This window comes from Leptodactylus fuscus, chromosome 9 (assembly GCF_031893055.1).
Source record: "Leptodactylus fuscus isolate aLepFus1 chromosome 9, aLepFus1.hap2, whole genome shotgun sequence".
NCBI lineage: Eukaryota > Metazoa > Chordata > Amphibia > Anura > Leptodactylidae > Leptodactylus > Leptodactylus fuscus.
In genome coordinates this window covers 86,452,088-86,470,592 of record NC_134273.1, presented here as the reverse complement: position 1 = coordinate 86,470,592, position 18,505 = coordinate 86,452,088, and the positions used below count along the sequence as shown (strand labels likewise).

At 46.9% G+C, this 18,505-nt stretch overlaps 1 protein-coding gene across 4 annotated transcripts in view; it reads left to right on the top strand.

The window, feature by feature from the left end:
* GRIP2 (glutamate receptor interacting protein 2) overlaps nucleotides 1-18,505 on the top strand; it is a 202,714-nt gene that overhangs the window by 131,533 nt on the left and 52,676 nt on the right. The window contains exon 1 of one of the 4 annotated variants that reach the window (XM_075286608.1): nucleotides 7,229-7,367. The exons of the other annotated variants lie outside the window; for them this stretch is intronic. Within the exon in view, the coding sequence (XP_075142709.1) occupies nucleotides 7,313-7,367 (55 nt within the window). The 5' untranslated portion in view covers nucleotides 7,229-7,312. Of the gene's footprint in view, nucleotides 1-7,228; nucleotides 7,368-18,505 lie in introns of those variants that run through there. 4 annotated transcript variants of the gene reach the window in all.

Sequence of the window (18,505 nt, the reverse complement as noted above, 5' to 3'; positions counted from 1 at the left end):
AGGATAAGTAATGTAATGTATGTACACAGTGACTGTACCAGCAGAATAGTGAGCGCAGCTCTGGAGTATAATACAGGATATGTAATGTATGTACACAGTGACTGTACCAGCAGAACAGTGAGCGCAGCTCTGGAGTATAATACAGGATATGTAATGTATGTACACAGCGACTGTACCAGCAGAACAGTGAGCGCAGCTCTGCAGTATAATACAGGATAAGTAATGTAATGTATGTACACAGTGACTGTACCAGCAGAATAGTGAGCGCAGCTCTGGAGTATAATATAGGATGTAACTCAGGATCAGTGCAGGATAAGTAATGTAACTGTTGCACTATTTGAAGGCACAGGTCTATGTAGACTGATTGTATGTGTGTATATATACAGTATATTCCTTTTTTCTCCTCTCCTCTAGATCATTACTTAGGTACATTTATAAAGTTAACAATAACTAAGTTACATATAGAATCTGGTGTAGCTGTAGCATCAGACTATTACGGGTGTTCTTGCAGTCTGTTACCATGGAGACACATAGTGTAGAGGAGCTGTATACTGTATATACCAGGCTACTTCACTGTTTTGTCTGTTTATGAATAATAAATGGCTGCAGAGATGGACACAGCCTGTGAATAATATCTGTAGAGAAGAATATATATATACACAAGCTGTCTCCTATTAGATATGCGCTGCAGTAATGATAGGTATAGGTTAGGGTCAGTGATATGTAAGTCCATGTGATTGATGCTGGCACTTGTAGTACTACATTGGCCACCTCTATGGATCTTGGTACACCATTCGCTCCCCTGTCTGTGCCTGCACTGCACTGTGAGGAGGTGATGGAAGAGTTAATGACCTCTTGCTATTATTAGGAAGAATTCCAATAAGGAGACAAGGAGCAAATAAACATCTTATTAATATTAATGGAGATTTCATTATCCGCCGGACAGAGAAGAAAAGCTCAGGCAGATGCAGAGGCGAGGATTCCTCCCGAGCTGTCTCTCCTCATCCTTCTACTCTCTCTCATTGACTCTCTCGTCCCCTCTTACTCTTGCAGTCTCTCGTACCCCAGTACACTCTCTCCTCTTCCCCTCTTACTCTCGCAGTCTCTCGTACCCCAGTACACTCTCTCCTCTTCTGCTGTCTCTTACTCTCGCAGTCTCTCGTACCCCAGTACACTCTCTCCTCTTCCCCTCTTACTCTCGCAGTCTCTCGTTCCCCAGTACACTCTCTCCTCTTCTGCTCTCTCTTACTCTTGCAGTCTCTTGTACCCCAGTACACTCTCTCCTCTTCTGCTCTCTCTTACTCTCGCAGTCTCTCGTACCCCAGTACTCTCTCTCCTCTTCTGCTGTCTCTTACTCTCGCAGTCTCTCGTACCCCAGTACACTCTCTCCTCTTCCCCTCTTACTCTTGCAGTCTCTCGTTCCCCAGTACACTCTCTCCTCTTCTGCTGTCTCTTACTCTCGCAGTCTCTCGTACCCCAGTACACTCTCTCCTCTTCCCCTCTTACTCTCGCAGTCTCTCGTACCCCAGTACTCTCTCTCCTCTTCTGCTCTCTCTTACTCTCGCAGTCTCTCGTTCCCCAGTACACTCTCTCCTCTTCTGCTCTCTCTTACTCTCGCAGTCTCTCGTACCCCAGTACACTCTCTCCTCTTCTGCTCTCTCTTACTCTTCCAGTCTCTCGTTCCCCAGTACACTCTCTCCTCTTCTCTCTCTTACTCTTGCAGTCTCTCGTTCCCCAGTACACTCTCTCCTCTTCTGCTCTCTCTTACTCTCGCAGTCTCTCGTTCCCCAGTACACTCTCTCCTCTTCTGCTGTCTCTTACTCTCGCAGTCTCTCATACCCCAGTACACTCTCTCCTCTTCTGCTGTCTCTTACTCTCGCAGTCTCTCGTACCCCAGTACACTCTCTCCTCTTCTGCTCTCTCTTACTCTTGCAGTCTCTCGTTCCCCAGTACACTCTCTCCTCTTCTGCTCTCTCTTACTCTTGCAGTCTCTCGTTCCCCAGTACACTCTCTCCTCTTCTGCTGTCTCTTACTCTCGCAGTCTCTCGTACCCCAGTACACTCTCTCCTCTTCTGCTCTCTCTCTTACTCTTGCAGTCTCTCGTTCCCCAGTACACTCTCTCCTCTTCTGCTGTCTCTTACTCTCGCAGTCTCTCGTTCCCCAGTACACTCTCTCCTCTTCTGCTGTCTCTTACTCTCGCAGTCTCTCGTTCCCCAGTACACTCTCTCCTCTTCTGCTCTCTCTTACTCTCGCAGTCTCTCGTACCCCAGTACACTCTCTCCTCTTCTGCTCTCTCTTACTCTTGCAGTCTCTTGTACCCCAGTACACTCTCTCCTCTTCTGCTCTCTCTTACTCTCGCAGTCTCTCGTACCCCAGTACTCTCTCTCCTCTTCTGCTGTCTCTTACTCTCGCAGTCTCTCGTACCCCAGTACACTCTCTCCTCTTCCCCTCTTACTCTTGCAGTCTCTCGTTCCCCAGTACACTCTCTCCTCTTCTGCTGTCTCTTACTCTCGCAGTCTCTCGTACCCCAGTACACTCTCTCCTCTTCCCCTCTTACTCTCGCAGTCTCTCGTACCCCAGTACTCTCTCTCCTCTTCTGCTCTCTCTTACTCTCGCAGTCTCTCGTTCCCCAGTACACTCTCTCCTCTTCTGCTCTCTCTTACTCTCGCAGTCTCTCGTACCCCAGTACACTCTCTCCTCTTCTGCTCTCTCTTACTCTTGCAGTCTCTCGTTCCCCAGTACACTCTCTCCTCTTCTGCTCTCTCTTACTCTTGCAGTCTCTCGTTCCCCAGTACACTCTCTCCTCTTCTGCTGTCTCTTACTCTCGCAGTCTCTCGTACCCCAGTACACTCTCTCCTCTTCTGCTCTCTCTTACTCTCGCAGTCTCTCGTTCCCCAGTACACTCTCTCCTCTTCTGCTGTCTCTTACTCTCGCAGTCTCTCATACCCCAGTACACTCTCTCCTCTTCTGCTGTCTCTTACTCTCGCAGTCTCTCGTACCCCAGTACACTCTCTCCTCTTCTGCTCTCTCTTACTCTTGCAGTCTCTCGTTCCCCAGTACACTCTCTCCTCTTCTGCTCTCTCTTACTCTTGCAGTCTCTCGTTCCCCAGTACACTCTCTCCTCTTCTGCTGTCTCTTACTCTCGCAGTCTCTCGTACCCCAGTACACTCTCTCCTCTTCTGCTCTCTCTCTTACTCTTGCAGTCTCTCGTTCCCCAGTACACTCTCTCCTCTTCTGCTGTCTCTTACTCTCGCAGTCTCTCGTTCCCCAGTACACTCTCTCCTCTTCTGCTTCTCTTACTCTCGCAGTCTCTCGTACCCCAGTACACTCTCTCCTCTTCTGCTCTCTCTCTTACTCTTGCAGTCTCTCGTTCCCCAGTACACTCTCTCCTCTTCTGCTGTCTCTTACTCTCGCAGTCTCTCGTACCCCAGTACACTCTCTCCTCTTCTGCTGTCTCTTCCCCTCTTACTCTTGCAGTCTCTCGTTCCCCAGTACACTCTCTCCTCTTCTGCTCTCTCTTACTCTTGCAGTCTCTCGTTCCCCAGTACACTCTCTCCTCTTCTGCTGTCTCTTACTCTCGCAGTCTCTCGTACCCCAGTACACTCTCTCCTCTTCTGCTGTCTCTTACTCTCGCAGTCTCTCGTACCCCAGTACACTCTCTCCTCTTCCCCTCTTACTCTCGCAGTCTCTCGTACCCCAGTACTCTCTCTCCTCTTCTGCTCTCTCTTACTCTCGCAGTCTCTCGTACCCCAGTACACTCTCTCCTCTTCTGCTGTCTCTTCCCCTCTTACTCTTGCAGTCTCTCGTTCCCCAGTACACTCTCTCCTCTTCTGCTCTCTCTTACTCTCGCAGTCTCTCGTTCCCCAGTACACTCTCTCCTCTTCTGCTGTCTCTTACTCTCGCAGTCTCTCGTACCCCAGTACACTCTCTCCTCTTCTGCTGTCTCTTACTCTCGCAGTCTCTCGTACCCCAGTACACTCTCTCCTCTTCCCCTCTTACTCTCGCAGTCTCTCGTACCCCAGTACTCTCTCTCCTCTTCTGCTCTCTCTTACTCTCGCAGTCTCTCGTACCCCAGTACACTCTCTCCTCTTCTGCTGTCTCTTCCCCTCTTACTCTCGCAGTCTCTCGTACCCCAGTACACTCTCTCCTCTTCTGCTCTCTCTTACTCTTCCAGTCTCTCGTTCCCCAGTACACTCTCTCCTCTTCTCTCTCTTACTCTTGCAGTCTCTCGTTCCCCAGTACACTCTCTCCTCTTCTGCTGTCTCTTACTCTCGCAGTCTCTCGTACCCCAGTACACTCTCTCCTCTTCTGCTCTCTCTTACTCTCGCAGTCTCTCGTTCCCCAGTACACTCTCTCCTCTTCTGCTGTCTCTTACTCTCGCAGTCTCTCATACCCCAGTACACTCTCTCCTCTTCTGCTGTCTCTTACTCTCGCAGTCTCTCGTACCCCAGTACACTCTCTCCTCTTCTGCTGTCTCTTCCCCTCTTACTCTCGCAGTCTCTCGTACCCCAGTACACTCTCTCCTCTTCTGCTCTCTCTTACTCTTGCAGTCTCTCGTACCCCAGTACACTCTCTCCTCTTCTGCTCTCTCTTACTCTTGCAGTCTCTCGTTCCCCAGTACACTCTCTCCTCTTCTGCTCTCTCTTACTCTTGCAGTCTCTCGTTCCCCAGTACACTCTCTCCTCTTCTGCTGTCTCTTACTCTCGCAGTCTCTCGTTCCCCAGTACACTCTCTCCTCTTCTGCTGTCTCTTACTCTCGCAGTCTCTCGTACCCCAGTACACTCTCTCCTCTTCCCCTCTTACTCTCGCAGTCTCTCATACCCCAGTACACTCTCTCCTCTTCTGCTGTCTCTTACTCTCGCAGTCTCTCGTACCCCAGTACACTCTCTCCTCTTCTGCTGTCTCTTCCCCTCTTACTCTCGCAGTCTCTCGTACCCCAGTACACTCTCTCCTCTTCTGCTCTCTCTTACTCTTGCAGTCTCTCGTACCCCAGTACACTCTCTCCTCTTCTGCTGTCTCTTCCCCTCTTACTCTTGCAGTCTCTTGTACCCCAGTACACTCTCTCCTCTTCTGCTGTCTCTTACTCTCGCAGTCTCTCGTACCCCAGTACACTCTCTCCTCTTCTGCTGTCTCTTCCCCTCTTACTCTTGCAGTCTCTCGTACCCCAGTACTCTCTCTCCTCTTCTGCTGTCTCTTCCCCTCTTACTCTTGCAGTCTCTCGTACCCCAGTACTCTCTCTCCTCTTCTGCTCTCTCTTACTCTTGCAGTCTCTCGTACCCCAGTACACTCTCTCCTCTTCTGCTGTCTCTTCCCCTCTTACTCTTGCAGTCTCTTGTACCCCAGTACACTCTCTCCTCTTCTGCTGTCTCTTACTCTCGCAGTCTCTCGTACCCCAGTACACTCTCTCCTCTTCTGCTGTCTCTTCCCCTCTTACTCTCGCAGTCTCTCATACCCCAGTACACTCTCTCCTCTTCTGCTGTCTCTTACTCTCGCAGTCTCTCGTACCCCAGTACACTCTCTCCTCTTCTGCTGTCTCTTCCCCTCTGACTCTCGCAGTCTCTCGTACCCCAGTACACTCTCTCCTCTTCTGCTGTCTCTTACTCTCGCAGTCTCTCGTACCCCAGTACACTCTCTCCTCTTCTGCTGTCTCTTCCCCTCTTACTCTTGCAGTCTCTTGTACCCCAGTACACTCTCTCCTCTTCTGCTGTCTCTTACTCTCGCAGTCTCTCGTTCCCCAGTACACTCTCTCCTCTTCTGCTCTCTCTTACTCTTGCAGTCTCTTGTACCCCAGTACACTCTCTCCTCTTCTGCTGTCTCTTCCCCTCTTACTCTTGCAGTCTCTTGTACCCCAGTACACTCTCTCCTCTTCTGCTGTCTCTTACTCTCGCAGTCTCTCGTACCCCAGTACACTCTCTCCTCTTCTGCTGTCTCTTCCCCTCTTACTCTTGCAGTCTCTTGTACCCCAGTACACTCTCTCCTCTTCTGCTGTCTCTTCCCCTCTTACTCTCGCAGTCTCTCATACCCCAGTACACTCTCTCCTCTTCTGCTGTCTCTTACTCTCGCAGTCTCTCGTACGCCAGTACACTCTCTCCTCTTCTGCTGTCTCTTCCCCTCTGACTCTCGCAGTCTCTCGTACCCCAGTACACTCTCTCCTCTTCTGCTGTCTCTTACTCTCGCAGTCTCTCGTACCCCAGTACACTCTCTCCTCTTCTGCTGTCTCTTCCCCTCTTACTCTTGCAGTCTCTTGTACCCCAGTACACTCTCTCCTCTTCTGCTGTCTCTTACTCTCGCAGTCTCTCGTTCCCCAGTACACTCTCTCCTCTTCTGCTCTCTCTTACTCTTGCAGTCTCTTGTACCCCAGTACACTCTCTCCTCTTCTGCTGTCTCTTCCCCTCTTACTCTTGCAGTCTCTTGTACCCCAGTACACTCTCTCCTCTTCTGCTGTCTCTTCCCCTCTTACTCTTGCAGTCTCTCGTACCCCAGTACACTCTATCCTCTTCCCCTCTTACTCTTGCAGTCTCTCGTACCCCAGTACACTCTCTCCTCTTCTGCTCTCTCTTACTCTCGCAGTCTCTCGTTCCCCAGTACACTCTCTCCTCTTCTGCCCTCTCTTACTCTTGCAGTCTCTCGTACCCCAGTACACTCTCTCCTCTTCCCCTCTTACTCTTGCAGTCTCTCGTACCCCAGTACTCTCTCTCCTCTTCTGCTGTCTCTTCCCCTCTCACCTGCCTGTATTTTACCTCTCGGTTTGCTTCTCTCTCCCACTCGTCCCCACCTCTCACTTTCCTCTCTGCTTTCTCCTCTTCCACTTTCTTCTCCATCCTCTGTTTCTCCATATCTCTCTCCCTCTCTCCTGTTCTTCACCCTTCCTTTCTGTCCTTTCCTCTTCTCCCTGTCTCTGTCTCTCTTCATCCTTCTCTCTCTCCACTTTGGTCCCTGTCTCTTTCCTCCTCTGTCCTCATTTCTTTGTCTCCCTTTCTCTCTCCTTCTTTCTCTTTCTTATTCTGTCTGCCTTCTTTTCTCTCTTTCCCCTTCTCTCCGTCCTCACATCTTCCTCCTCCGTCTCATCCGCTAAGGAGATTACATTTTTCTATACTATTTGTTCTGTAGTTACTCTCTTGCCATCTCCTCTCCCTCCTGGTCCCCTTCAGATTTTTCCTCCTCTTCCTTCCTTCTCCCCATCACCTTCTGCTCCCCGCTCCTCCCCATCTACCTTAGTATGAGCCCTGAGTGACTCCGCCGCGTACCGTGACTGACTTGGGCAGGCAGAGCCCACCTGGACAGGGCGAGGGAGCGGCAGCAGCGGGCACCTATGTTCTCCGTCTCACTAAAGTGTCGACTGGGGATTATAAAGCGACGAGTGAAAGGTACGAAAACCGTGTGACTAGACCTGCAGCGGCGTCAGCAGGAGCTGCCATGTGCCATGCAGGAGACATTGAAATATTAACTATTCCTGTACCTGACAGACTTGCAATCTGCAATGCAAGCCGTTGCTCCCTGCTATCAGCCAGACTGGACAGAATGACTGTGGTGTTCATCAATGGGATGACTGATAGGTAACACAGAAACCTCCCCGACCCCCGGGTACTACTCTGCACCCAGGGCTGCTGCACTGTAATAAGCTGCAGACTTAGGTTTAATGGCCCCTTAAGACGCTCAAGTGATACTTGGTGCATTTCTTAGAGACTTCAAGTTTCTTCTGAGTAGGACAAGGTGAGGATTAAGAGTCTGTACTTGTCTGAAGAAACGGGTCGGGTGCTCTTTAATGCCATAGAATAGAAACATACCTGGAATAGTTTATTACGAAGGCGACTCTGCAATGCACCACAGGGAGCCGGAGACACAAATAATGTGCGATTTGCAGGATGCACTTAGTAAAAGCGGCGGCCATGGCTGTGCGGGAATACTCATGTCTGGGCTTTACTCTATTTTATACCGTATATTGTACTTGTATTATGTCAGCCATTACCAAATACTTCTAGGTCTGGAGATTAAAGGGAATGTCACACCAGAAAATTACCCAAGTTTTTTTAAATATTTTATAAGAATTTGTTTTTTTTTTAATTTTCCATTTCACTACAGTTCTGTAGGGTTTTTCTTTGCAGCAGGCACCTCATTTACATCCCAGACAGGAATAAAATAGAAGATAACTCCTCTAAAGATAACACCACTGAGCCATCGTTACATCACTACTAACAATCGATGATGTCACAGCTTAGCTCCTCCTCCTCCCTGCACTGGGCATGTCTAGAAAACTCTCCCATAGACCTCAATGTGTTGACTTCAGTCTATAGCTGCTTATGGTCAGGACTATGCAGTAAAGCAGATCACTAAATGCAGAGTGAAGGCAAGATGGCCGCCCCCATAATCATGTACAGAAAATAGAGTTTTAATTAAAGTTGGCGATGCATTCCCTTTAAATCCAGCAATCTCATATATGGCACCAGTTCTGTGTTCGGTGCTAATCTTACAGTACATTTTTTTCCATATCATATTTTTACTCCATTCACATCCAGAGCTGCATTCATAACTTCTTTTTAGCTTTAGCCCTGCTGGTTCAGTGCCAGGTAAGTTGTGGTTGGAGGTCTAGGAGACTGACACGCTCTGCCCCCTTGAGCCCTGACACACTCCCTATGGGAGCCTGACTGCCCCTTGTTGTGACGTACACACTTTATGTTCTGGTTACTCCCTTTATGGGGACATGACCGACGTGTAAAGTGCCAAAGTCTCATATAAAGTGACTGCTAGGTCAGAAGACTTGGCCACTCCTGGATGTTCTGGGGGAGTTAGCAAGTAAAGGGAACTTGTTACCAGGTTTGGGGCCCTTAAACCATGAGCACCTCCTGAAGTTTCTGGGGTCTCGGACCTAGGACAATACACTTTGCCGCACTGCCCTTGTGCAAAGAAGTGACGTTTACTGTCTTTGGCCTGAAAGCTGCAGCGCTCATGTGCAGGGAACCGCCGGAGCCCTGGAATCATCACCAGCAAAGTAGAAGTTATGAAACTTGGTAACGGGTTCCTTCAGACCTATGATATTGCCCACCTTAGGACAGGTCATCAATGTCAGTCTGGAGGTCGGGGGGTTGACACCTAGAACCCCAAAAATCAGCTGATTTAAAGGGATTGTGACATCCTCACTGACTGCCAAGCACAGCGCCATACATTGTATAGTGACGGTGCTTGGTACTGCAGCTCAACCCCATTCACACATGGTGATGTGGTCATGGGACGGGATGTCACTGGCCTGAGAAGAAGATGAAGAGCTCACCTAAGCATTGCAAGCTCTTGATATGCTGATCAGCGGAGGTCCCTGTTACCGAACTTTACCAATCTAACATTGATGGGCTATTGTAAGGATGGGTCATCAGTAACTTAGCCACAGAATATCACTTTATGGGAGTCCCAGATGGGACTGAGATTACCAGCTGCTGGTTTACAAGCCCAAAACCTAGTGACGGGTTCTCTTTAAGGCCAGAGCCCCACGTAGCATCAATGCCGCAACATTTTACATTTCTGACTAATCCCATCCACACATTGCAGAAAAATATCCAGAGCGGACATGTTACATCACATCATGTCTATTATACCTACCGAAACGCCGGTGTTTTCTGTATAGGTATAATTGAACCAGAAAGTCAGCAGAAGAAAACTCAGTGGACATTCTGGAAGAATTGCTGTGGTAAAACCTGCAATACGTCTCTGCGTTTTTCCCCCCAACACGTTTTGGCTGCGACTTGCTATATGAGGCATTAGCCTAAAGGGGTATTATCAGGGTCACTTCTTTTCTCCAAAATTTGGGTCCCGGTCCCTGCCCCATCCCAGCTGCACCTGCTGTGAATTGAAGGTTGTGCTTGGCTTTGTATAATCTATCATAGAAATGAATGGGGAGAGCAGCGCCTCCTCTTCACCCCCAGCGGCTCCGTGACCAGTCCAAATGTAATTCAGATAAAGTTTCAGAGGTGGATATTTCATAAATGAGGAGAATACCCCTTTAATTCTAGATAAGTACAAAATAAATCACCCATCAGTCTTTGTACAGAGACATTGGGGAAGGATTTATTATGAGCGCTGGTGGAAGATGTGCCAGAATTATTGAAAGGCCTCTTAATAATTCTGGTCTGCCATGGTAGGTTGTATATGACAGAACTGAAATCTATGCCAGTACAGTAAATCTGTTGGGCCGAGGTGTCCCGCACAAGTCTGCCTTCATCTCGCACTACCTGCTTTTTTACAAAAGTGGCGAGCACAACAGGAAAAGACAAAGTAGCACATTTTTGGAGAAAACACTAAAAAGGTGCCACTTTTGCGATAGGACTCGTGTGGGCCCTGCAATACTGACTCTGACCAAGACAGTGATCATTCACTGCCATTCAAAAAAAAAGAAAATGTACTTAACTATAAATGTCTTGCCATTTTAAGTATACAGTTTGTATGCAGACCTATATACCCTAGTCAGAAGCAGCTCCTGCTCCATGGGGTTAAAGACTATAAACTATTCCCACGTCTGTTCTCATACCCAACTCATATAAAATTTCTCTGCATTTTCCGAATGTACTTCTCCTGAATGCCGTAGAGGCCTCTGGTCGGTCCAGGTTGGTTTTATTTACTCACATTAGGTTGTACATCTGTATAGATATTTTTGAGCTGTATTTTATCCTACCTGGAGGGGAGGGAGGGAGAAAAGGAGGGGAGGGTTAGAGAAGATCTAGGCTAGAGCAATTAGAAAAGATAGGGGGATATAGAACAGCTTCACAAGGAACATTCACCGAGCTCTGAACCTGCAGCTTTATGAGAAGGAAACACCCACTGAGCTCTGAACATGCAGCTCCACAAGCAGAAACACCCACTGAGCTCTGAACCTGCAGCTCCACAAGCAGAAACACACACTGAGCTCTGAACCGGCAGCTCCAGAAACAGAAACCACCCACTGAGCTCTGAACATGCAGCTCCACAAGTAGAAACACCCACTAAACTCTGAACATGCAGCTCCACAAGCACAAACACCCACTAAACTCTGAACATGCAGCTCCACAAGCACAAACACCCACTAAACTCTGAACATGCAGCTCCACAAGCACAAACACCCACTAAACTCTGAACATGCAGCTCGACAAGCAAAAACACCCACTGAGCTCTGAATTTGCAGATCCACAAGCAGAAACACCCACTGAGCTCTGAACCTGCAGCTTCACAAGCAGAAACACCCACTGAACTTTGAACTTGCAGCTCCACAAGCAGAAACACCCACTGAACTCTGAACCTGCAGCTCCACAAGCAGAAACACCCACTGAGCTCTGATCCTGCAGCTCCACAAGCAGAAACACCCACTGAACTCTGAATCAACATCTGTACAAGTAGAAAACACCCAGTACTGCTAGATTCACACTAGCGTTTGAGTATCCATCTGTTCGGTCCACTTGGGGACCCTAAACACGTAAACCATATCTATTTAGAAAGTGGTTACACCCTGAGACTATAATGGGGTCCGCTGGGTTTTAAACGGCCGTACGCTTGTGTGAATGCAGCCAAAGCTCTGAATATAAAGTTCTCTAAGGAGAAATTACCCACTGAGCTCTGAATATGCGATTCCACATCCAGAAACCCCCCACTAAGATCTAAACCTGCAGCTCCAAACTTGTCATACTAAGTAGGAAAAGCTGAACTTTTGGACATACAAAAAGTGGCAACCAAAATAGCGGCACTTGCTTTTGTTCCTTTGTTAATAATGGCGGTTCTTTCTACTACTTTATTTGTCTACTATAAGAATATAGTAATATACGTAGTAAATCCGTTTTGTGAAATCAATACCCAGACGAGGACTATGGTCGCCCTGTGCCGCCTCCATATTCACTGCTTTGTACAGAAGGATCAAGATTATCTCAGAGGAAAGCAGGGTCAGAGAACTAGAGCGAGTCAGCCAGGAAAGGAATCCCCAGATTCCTGGAGAGTCACAGGCGACTAAGTGCTCAGTCTCTGGCTGGAGTCCAAGAAGACAGGTGGGTCGTGTGATCTGGGATTTCTAAATATGAATGCAAACGCTAGAAAGTGTGCCGGCTTCTGTGTGTTATATAAACAAACCCATGATGGCGGTCACCGGGGAATCCGAGGAAAAAATACGGAGACTAAATACAGGAGACTACATTTCACTGAACACAATATACTATGGGATGTAAAAACCGAAAGTAATATTCAGAAATACAAAATATACAGAACAAAGTGCTGCTATATGGAATCTGAAGAGGACAAGATCCTTATAAACATAAATTCTTGTACATAGGAGTAGTATTATAGTAGTTATATTCTTGTACGTAGGAGCAGTATTATAGTAGTTATATTCTTGTACATAGGAGCAGTATTATAGTAGTTATATTCTTGTACATAGGAGCAGTATTATAGTAGTTATATTCTTGTACGTAGGAGCAGTATTATAGTAGTTATATTCTTGTACATAGGAGTAGTATTATAGTAGTGATATTCTTGTACATAGGAGTAGTATTATAGTAGTTATAGTCTTGTACATAGGAGTAGTATTATAGTAGTTATATTCTTGTACATAGGAGTAGTATTATAGTAGTTATAGTCTTGTACATAGGAGTAGTATTATAGTAGTTATATTCTTGTACATAGGAGTAGTATTATAGTAGTGATATTCTTGTACATAGGAGTAGTATTATAGTAGTTATATTCTTGTACATAGGAGCAGTATTATAGTAGTTATATTCTTGTACATAGGAGGTAGTATTATAGTAGTTATATTCTTGTACGTAGGAGTAGTATTATAGTAGTTATATTCTTGTACATAGGAGTAGTATTATAGTAGTTATATTCTTGTACATAGGAGCAGTATTATAGTAGTTATATTCTTGTACATAGGAGCAGTATTATAGTAGTTATATTCTTGTACGTAGGAGCAGTATTATAGTAGTTATATTCTTGTACATAGGAGTAGTATTATAGTAGTGATATTCTTGTACATAGGAGTAGTATTATAGTAGTTATATTCTTGTACATAGGAGTAGTATTATGATAATTATATTCTTGTACATAGGAGGTAGTATTATAGTAGTTATATTCTTGTACGTAGGAGTAGTATTATAGTAGTTATATTCTTGTACGTAGGAGTAGTATTATATTAGTTATATTCTTGTACGTAGGAGTAGTATTATAGTAGTTATATTCTTGTACATAGGAGTAGTATTATAGTAGTTATATTCTTGTACATAGGAGGTAGTATTATAGTAGTTATATTCTTGTATATAGGAGTAGTATTATAGTAGTTATATTCTTGTACATAGGAGTAGTATGATAGCAGTTATATTCTTGTACATAGAAGTAGTATTATGATAGTTATATTCTTGTACATAGGAGCAGTATTATAGTAGTTATATTCTTGTACATAGGAGGTAATTTTTATTAGTAAAAACAAAACAAAAATACATTACATTCCAGCAGAATTAATAACTAATAATAATAATAATAATATAACATAAATCAGACATGTCTGTCAGATAACAAAAATGAGAATCACTTTAACTTAAGAGTCCATTGCTGGCAGGATAAAGAGGGGGAAAAAAAAAATAAATCCATAAATAAATGAACAGACTTATTTGCAGTGTTATCAGAATATTCAGCAATCGATATATACATTTCTCCACAATTTTACATTATCAGACTTTTTTCTGACCTCCAGAGACTTTATCCACCTCAGTTCAGACATGATATATGTGACAGCGGTCATATGACGGAAGGGCTCTCTGTGTAGGGACTCCTGGGTCCTCGTATGCCAGTGATAATATTTGATGACAGTAATAATAATATACAGGGTCTCCCGGTTAATGTCACCTATATTAGTTGGGATGCCATATATGATTTCGGGGTATTTGAGTGATTGTAATCGGGGAATTTTCAGCCTCCGGGATATTTCCTGCCAGATCTTTCGCCCTCCCCCGCACTCTGATATAAAATGTGCCATGGTCTCCTCCTGCTGGCAACCCAATGGACATGCCCGATCTGTCACACTGAGATGTTTTAGGTTGCCTCTTACAAAAAGTTTCCCATGCAGAGATAGCCAGGCAATGTCAAAGAACTTTGCAGGGAGCCTCAGACCAGTGAGGAGCCTCAGACTATCCTGCAGGGTTATAGATGTACAGTCCCTCAATGCCGGCTGGAGACAATAGAAGGTCTTACATACCCTGGTGTATAGATCTCTCCTGGTCTTACTCACCAGATAGGTCTTTTCAATACCCCATTTTTTCAGGCACCTTATGCCATAGTCCAGATACTGGGGGAGGTAGTCACGAGTCGATCGACCCCTCTTAAGGCTGCCGCCTCGCACCCAGGATTCTGCAAAAGGCAATATCCAGTCCCTGATACTATTTACCCACAGGGAGCTGTTATCTGAGTCCAGGCAACCAAAATTTACTTTTAGAAACATGGAGTCAAAAAACACCCTTGGATTTAACATATCCAGCCCACCCTCTCTCCTCTGTAGGTAGGTTATCCCTCTTTTTACTGGGTTCAACCTGTTCCCCCACAAAAGTTGGAAGAACAGGCTAAAGAGCCTAGCGGAGAAAGATTCTGGCAAAGGAAAGACAACAGAGACGTACAAGAAGACAGGGACCAGGTAAGTCTTCAACATTTTAACCCTTTCTCTATAGGTCAGCCTCCAGTTCTTCCATCGCTGAACCTTTGCATTTCCGGATTCCAACTTTTCTTCCCAATTTAGTCTGCAATTATCATCCCTCCCGAATTTCACCCCAAGGATCTTAATATAGGAGGAGGCCTGGGCAAACTGCGGCAGATCAAATGTAGGACCAGTATGACCCGTCCAGAGAGCTTGACTCTTCTCAAGGTTGACAAGAGACCCGGAGGCCTCTGAGTAACTTCTGATGGCTGCAGACAACATCTCCACCTCACGAGGCTCAGATATCACCACAGTCACATCATCCGCGTAGGCAACAACTCTCAGGGGCAAGCAGTGGGGGACCGGCGCCCCCTGAAAATCACACTCCTGCAGTGACCTAAGAAACGGGTCTATGGCAAATACATACAGTAATGGACTCAGTGGGCAACCTTGTCTCACCCCTGCCTCAACCCTGAAAGCATCACCCTGCCAACCATTAATCAGAGGAAAGCTCTCCGCCTCATGGTACAAAGTTCTCAGCCAATCCACAAATTGTCCCGGAATACCGTACTTTGTCAAAGTCGCCCATAGATACTCATGGTCTACTCTGTCAAAGGCCTTAGCCTGGTCAAGACTCACAACATATCTCCCACACCTCAGAGCTTTACATCTCTCAAACATCTCCCTTATCGAGATAACTGCTCCAGAGATGTTCCGCCCTTTAACTGTGCCAAACTGTGAGCCTGCCAACAGTGCCGGGGACAAACAAACTAATCTAGAGAACAGAATTTTTGCAAGAATCTTCCTATCGACATTCAAGAGGGCAATCGGCCTCCAGTTCTTGATGTCACTAGGCTCTTTACCTTTAGACAGCAGGATCAGGGAGGACACTCTCATGGATGGAGGCATCAGGTGGTTTTCTAGACTAGTTTTGTATACATCCACGAGAATTGGTGCCAAGAGGTCTCGGAATTTCTTATAGAACTCAGCTGTAATCCCATCTGGACCTGGTGCCTTCTTCAGATGTAACTTATCTATGGCCTCTTTCACCTCCTCCACTGTTAACTCTGCTGTCAAAGGAGAAAAGTCCAAATCATTAGTATCAGGACCTGGAGTTGCCTCCAAGAATTGAGCCACCTTCTCTCTATCCAAAACCTTCTTCTGAAACAAGTCAGCATAGTAAGTTCTCACCACCCCCAGGATACCCTCCCGAGACTCCTGTAACACACCCTGGGAGTCAGTGAGACCTGTGACCGATTTATTTGCCACCCGCTCCCTGCAATTCTCAAAAGGATCCGGAGCCCCTAAGGACCCATAATCCCGTTCAAGAACCAGGGATGTATACCTGCGGTACTGATACTGACTGATCTCAGATTTCAGCCGGTCAATCTTCTGTTGGTTATCCCCGCCCGCCGAATAGAGTGACTCTAATTCTTTCCGCAGCCTGAGATACTGGCTATACTTACTCTTCCCCTTCTTAACTGACAGTCTCCTTAAGAGGGATCTGATCTCCTCCTTGACATCCTCCCACCAGTCTGCCATGTTGTCATAAAACACCACTCTCTCAAGCTGGTTCTGAAATAGAGAGTGGACACAACTCCGGACACAGTCATCGTCCAAGAGGCTGGAATTGAGCTTCCATAGGCCTCTCCCAATATCAGGGCGTTTTGTGGAGCCCAAGCAAAAATACAAAGCCAGATGGTCAGAATAAGGGACTGTCTTTTCACTTTTCTCACTAACATGCTCAGCGGGACTGACCAGAGCTAAGTCTATCCGACTGCATCTACCAGCGCAGGAGTAAGTGAATTTTGGTTTCCTACCACCCTCAGTAAACACATCAGACAGACCAGCCTGTGAAATAATTCTGCTTAAGACCTTGCAGTCCCTGGTGAGAGGCCTACCAGTAGGTCTGTCACTGGATGACATGGTGGCATTGAAGTCCCCTGCCATGACTACCGGAACAGATGTAAACAAGTACTGCTTGACTTCATCAAACAGACGTGCCCTTTCAATCACCGACTGCGGTGGACCATAGATATTAATGAGTCGGAGCCTTCTGCCTCGGATGGTAACTTCTAAAACCAGGCACCTCCCCATCAGAACCTCAGTGAATCTGTGTATGGTGACATCAGGGGTGTTAAACAGTATAGAAACCCCGGCATAAGGTTCCACAGCCAGAGACCAGAAGGACGGGCCAGATTTCCATTCTCTCTCTGCTTCTCGTATTAGTCCTAAAGTATTTAAACGGGTTTCTTGTAAGAAATAGACATCGGCATCAAGATATCTCAGATGTTCATACACTGCGTGTCTTGTCCTCCTTGCTCGGATGCTATTCACATTACTAGAGATAACTTTAAGATAGAAACCTGCCATCAGAACAACTAGGAATATGAGAAACAGAGAGATGGGCCCCATTGTCATAGATCAGAGTCAGAGGTGTCCTGGTGACCAGCTGTTTCCATGTCTGATTCGGACTGCCCCTCATCTCGGTGGGGTCTCCTCTTATTGGGAGGATCGCCCTCTGGTTCATCCTCATACTCCGCCATCATTCGTGAGAGTTCTCTGTCTAGTTCTGCTTCTCCGTCTGACTCTGATAGGACACTAAATCTATTCCCCGTTGCAGTGACCTCGCCTGCACTACTTACTCTCATCTTTGTGGGCTTTTCTACCGTGGTCCACTCACCCTCAGGCTTACGGCTGGCTTTATCCTTCTTCCTCCTTTTATTATTGTTGGATGATCGGGCAGGAGAAGAGACGACCACTGAGGGTTGTACAACCTGCTCAACAACCTCCATGGTCGTCTCAATGGGACCTGACTCGGCCTGGTCTTGGGTGGTATCACCTGTATGTGGTTGAGGCTCCGCCTCCGTGACTACTGACCCTGACAATAGCGCCTCCTCCTCCTCCTGTATGTCATCAGCCGCTGCCAGCAAGTCCTCATCAGGGCTATCCTTACAGATGTTATGCCAGGCATCAGGACAATCTCTGTGGGGGTGACCGATCCTACCGCACAGGTTACACCTAATGTTTTGGCATGTGGCACTCACGTGGCCCATTTCATTACATAGGCTACACTTTACCATGGAGCATACACTGGCCACATGGCCGGCCTTCCCACACTTGAAGCACCGGCGAGGCTGACCCGCATAGAAGCAGATCCCTTTTTCTCGGCCTATAAAGAACGAATTGGGCAGATGTTGGGTTATGTTGTTCTGCTGACGCAACTTCACCAGGACCCTCCACCCACCGGTCCAGACCCCGTCTTCATCCCTGTTCTTAGTAAGATCGGACATGAGGTCACAATGCCTCCTGAGCCAGATGACAATGTCCTGAGGGGGAACGGCTTCATTCCAAAATACAATTGTGACAGAGGCTGTATCTGGCCTAGAGATGGGGATGAAACTGAACTTATCCCAACCTTCCGTATCTCTCAACCTGGTGAGATTGGCCCAGAACCGGTCCAGATCAGACATCAGCTTAAAACTAACATCATACCCCTGGCGGTCAGGAAGGTTTATGACGGCCAGGATATCAGTCGGCACAAAGCCCATCTGGGTACATAGGAGCTCTCGGACCACAAACCTCCTATCCGGCAGATCCTCCTTGGCACCTCCGTGCCTAAACCTGACTACATTCCTCCTCCTGAAAGCCTGGCCTGTATAATTGGAGTTTGATGCAAAAGATGGAGCACCGCGGCTCCAGGCATTCCCTGAGGAGGTACGGCCGGATCCGCCATCTTGGCGTGTTTGTGGGCGCTGTGTGGGCTGCTGAGCACCTGTACCACGTGGTTCTGCTACTGTGCGAGTATCCAGAGGGGGAAAGTCCTGCACACTGGACTGTCCTGTGTCCGCCCCACCATCAACCTCTATGTCTGCAATATCA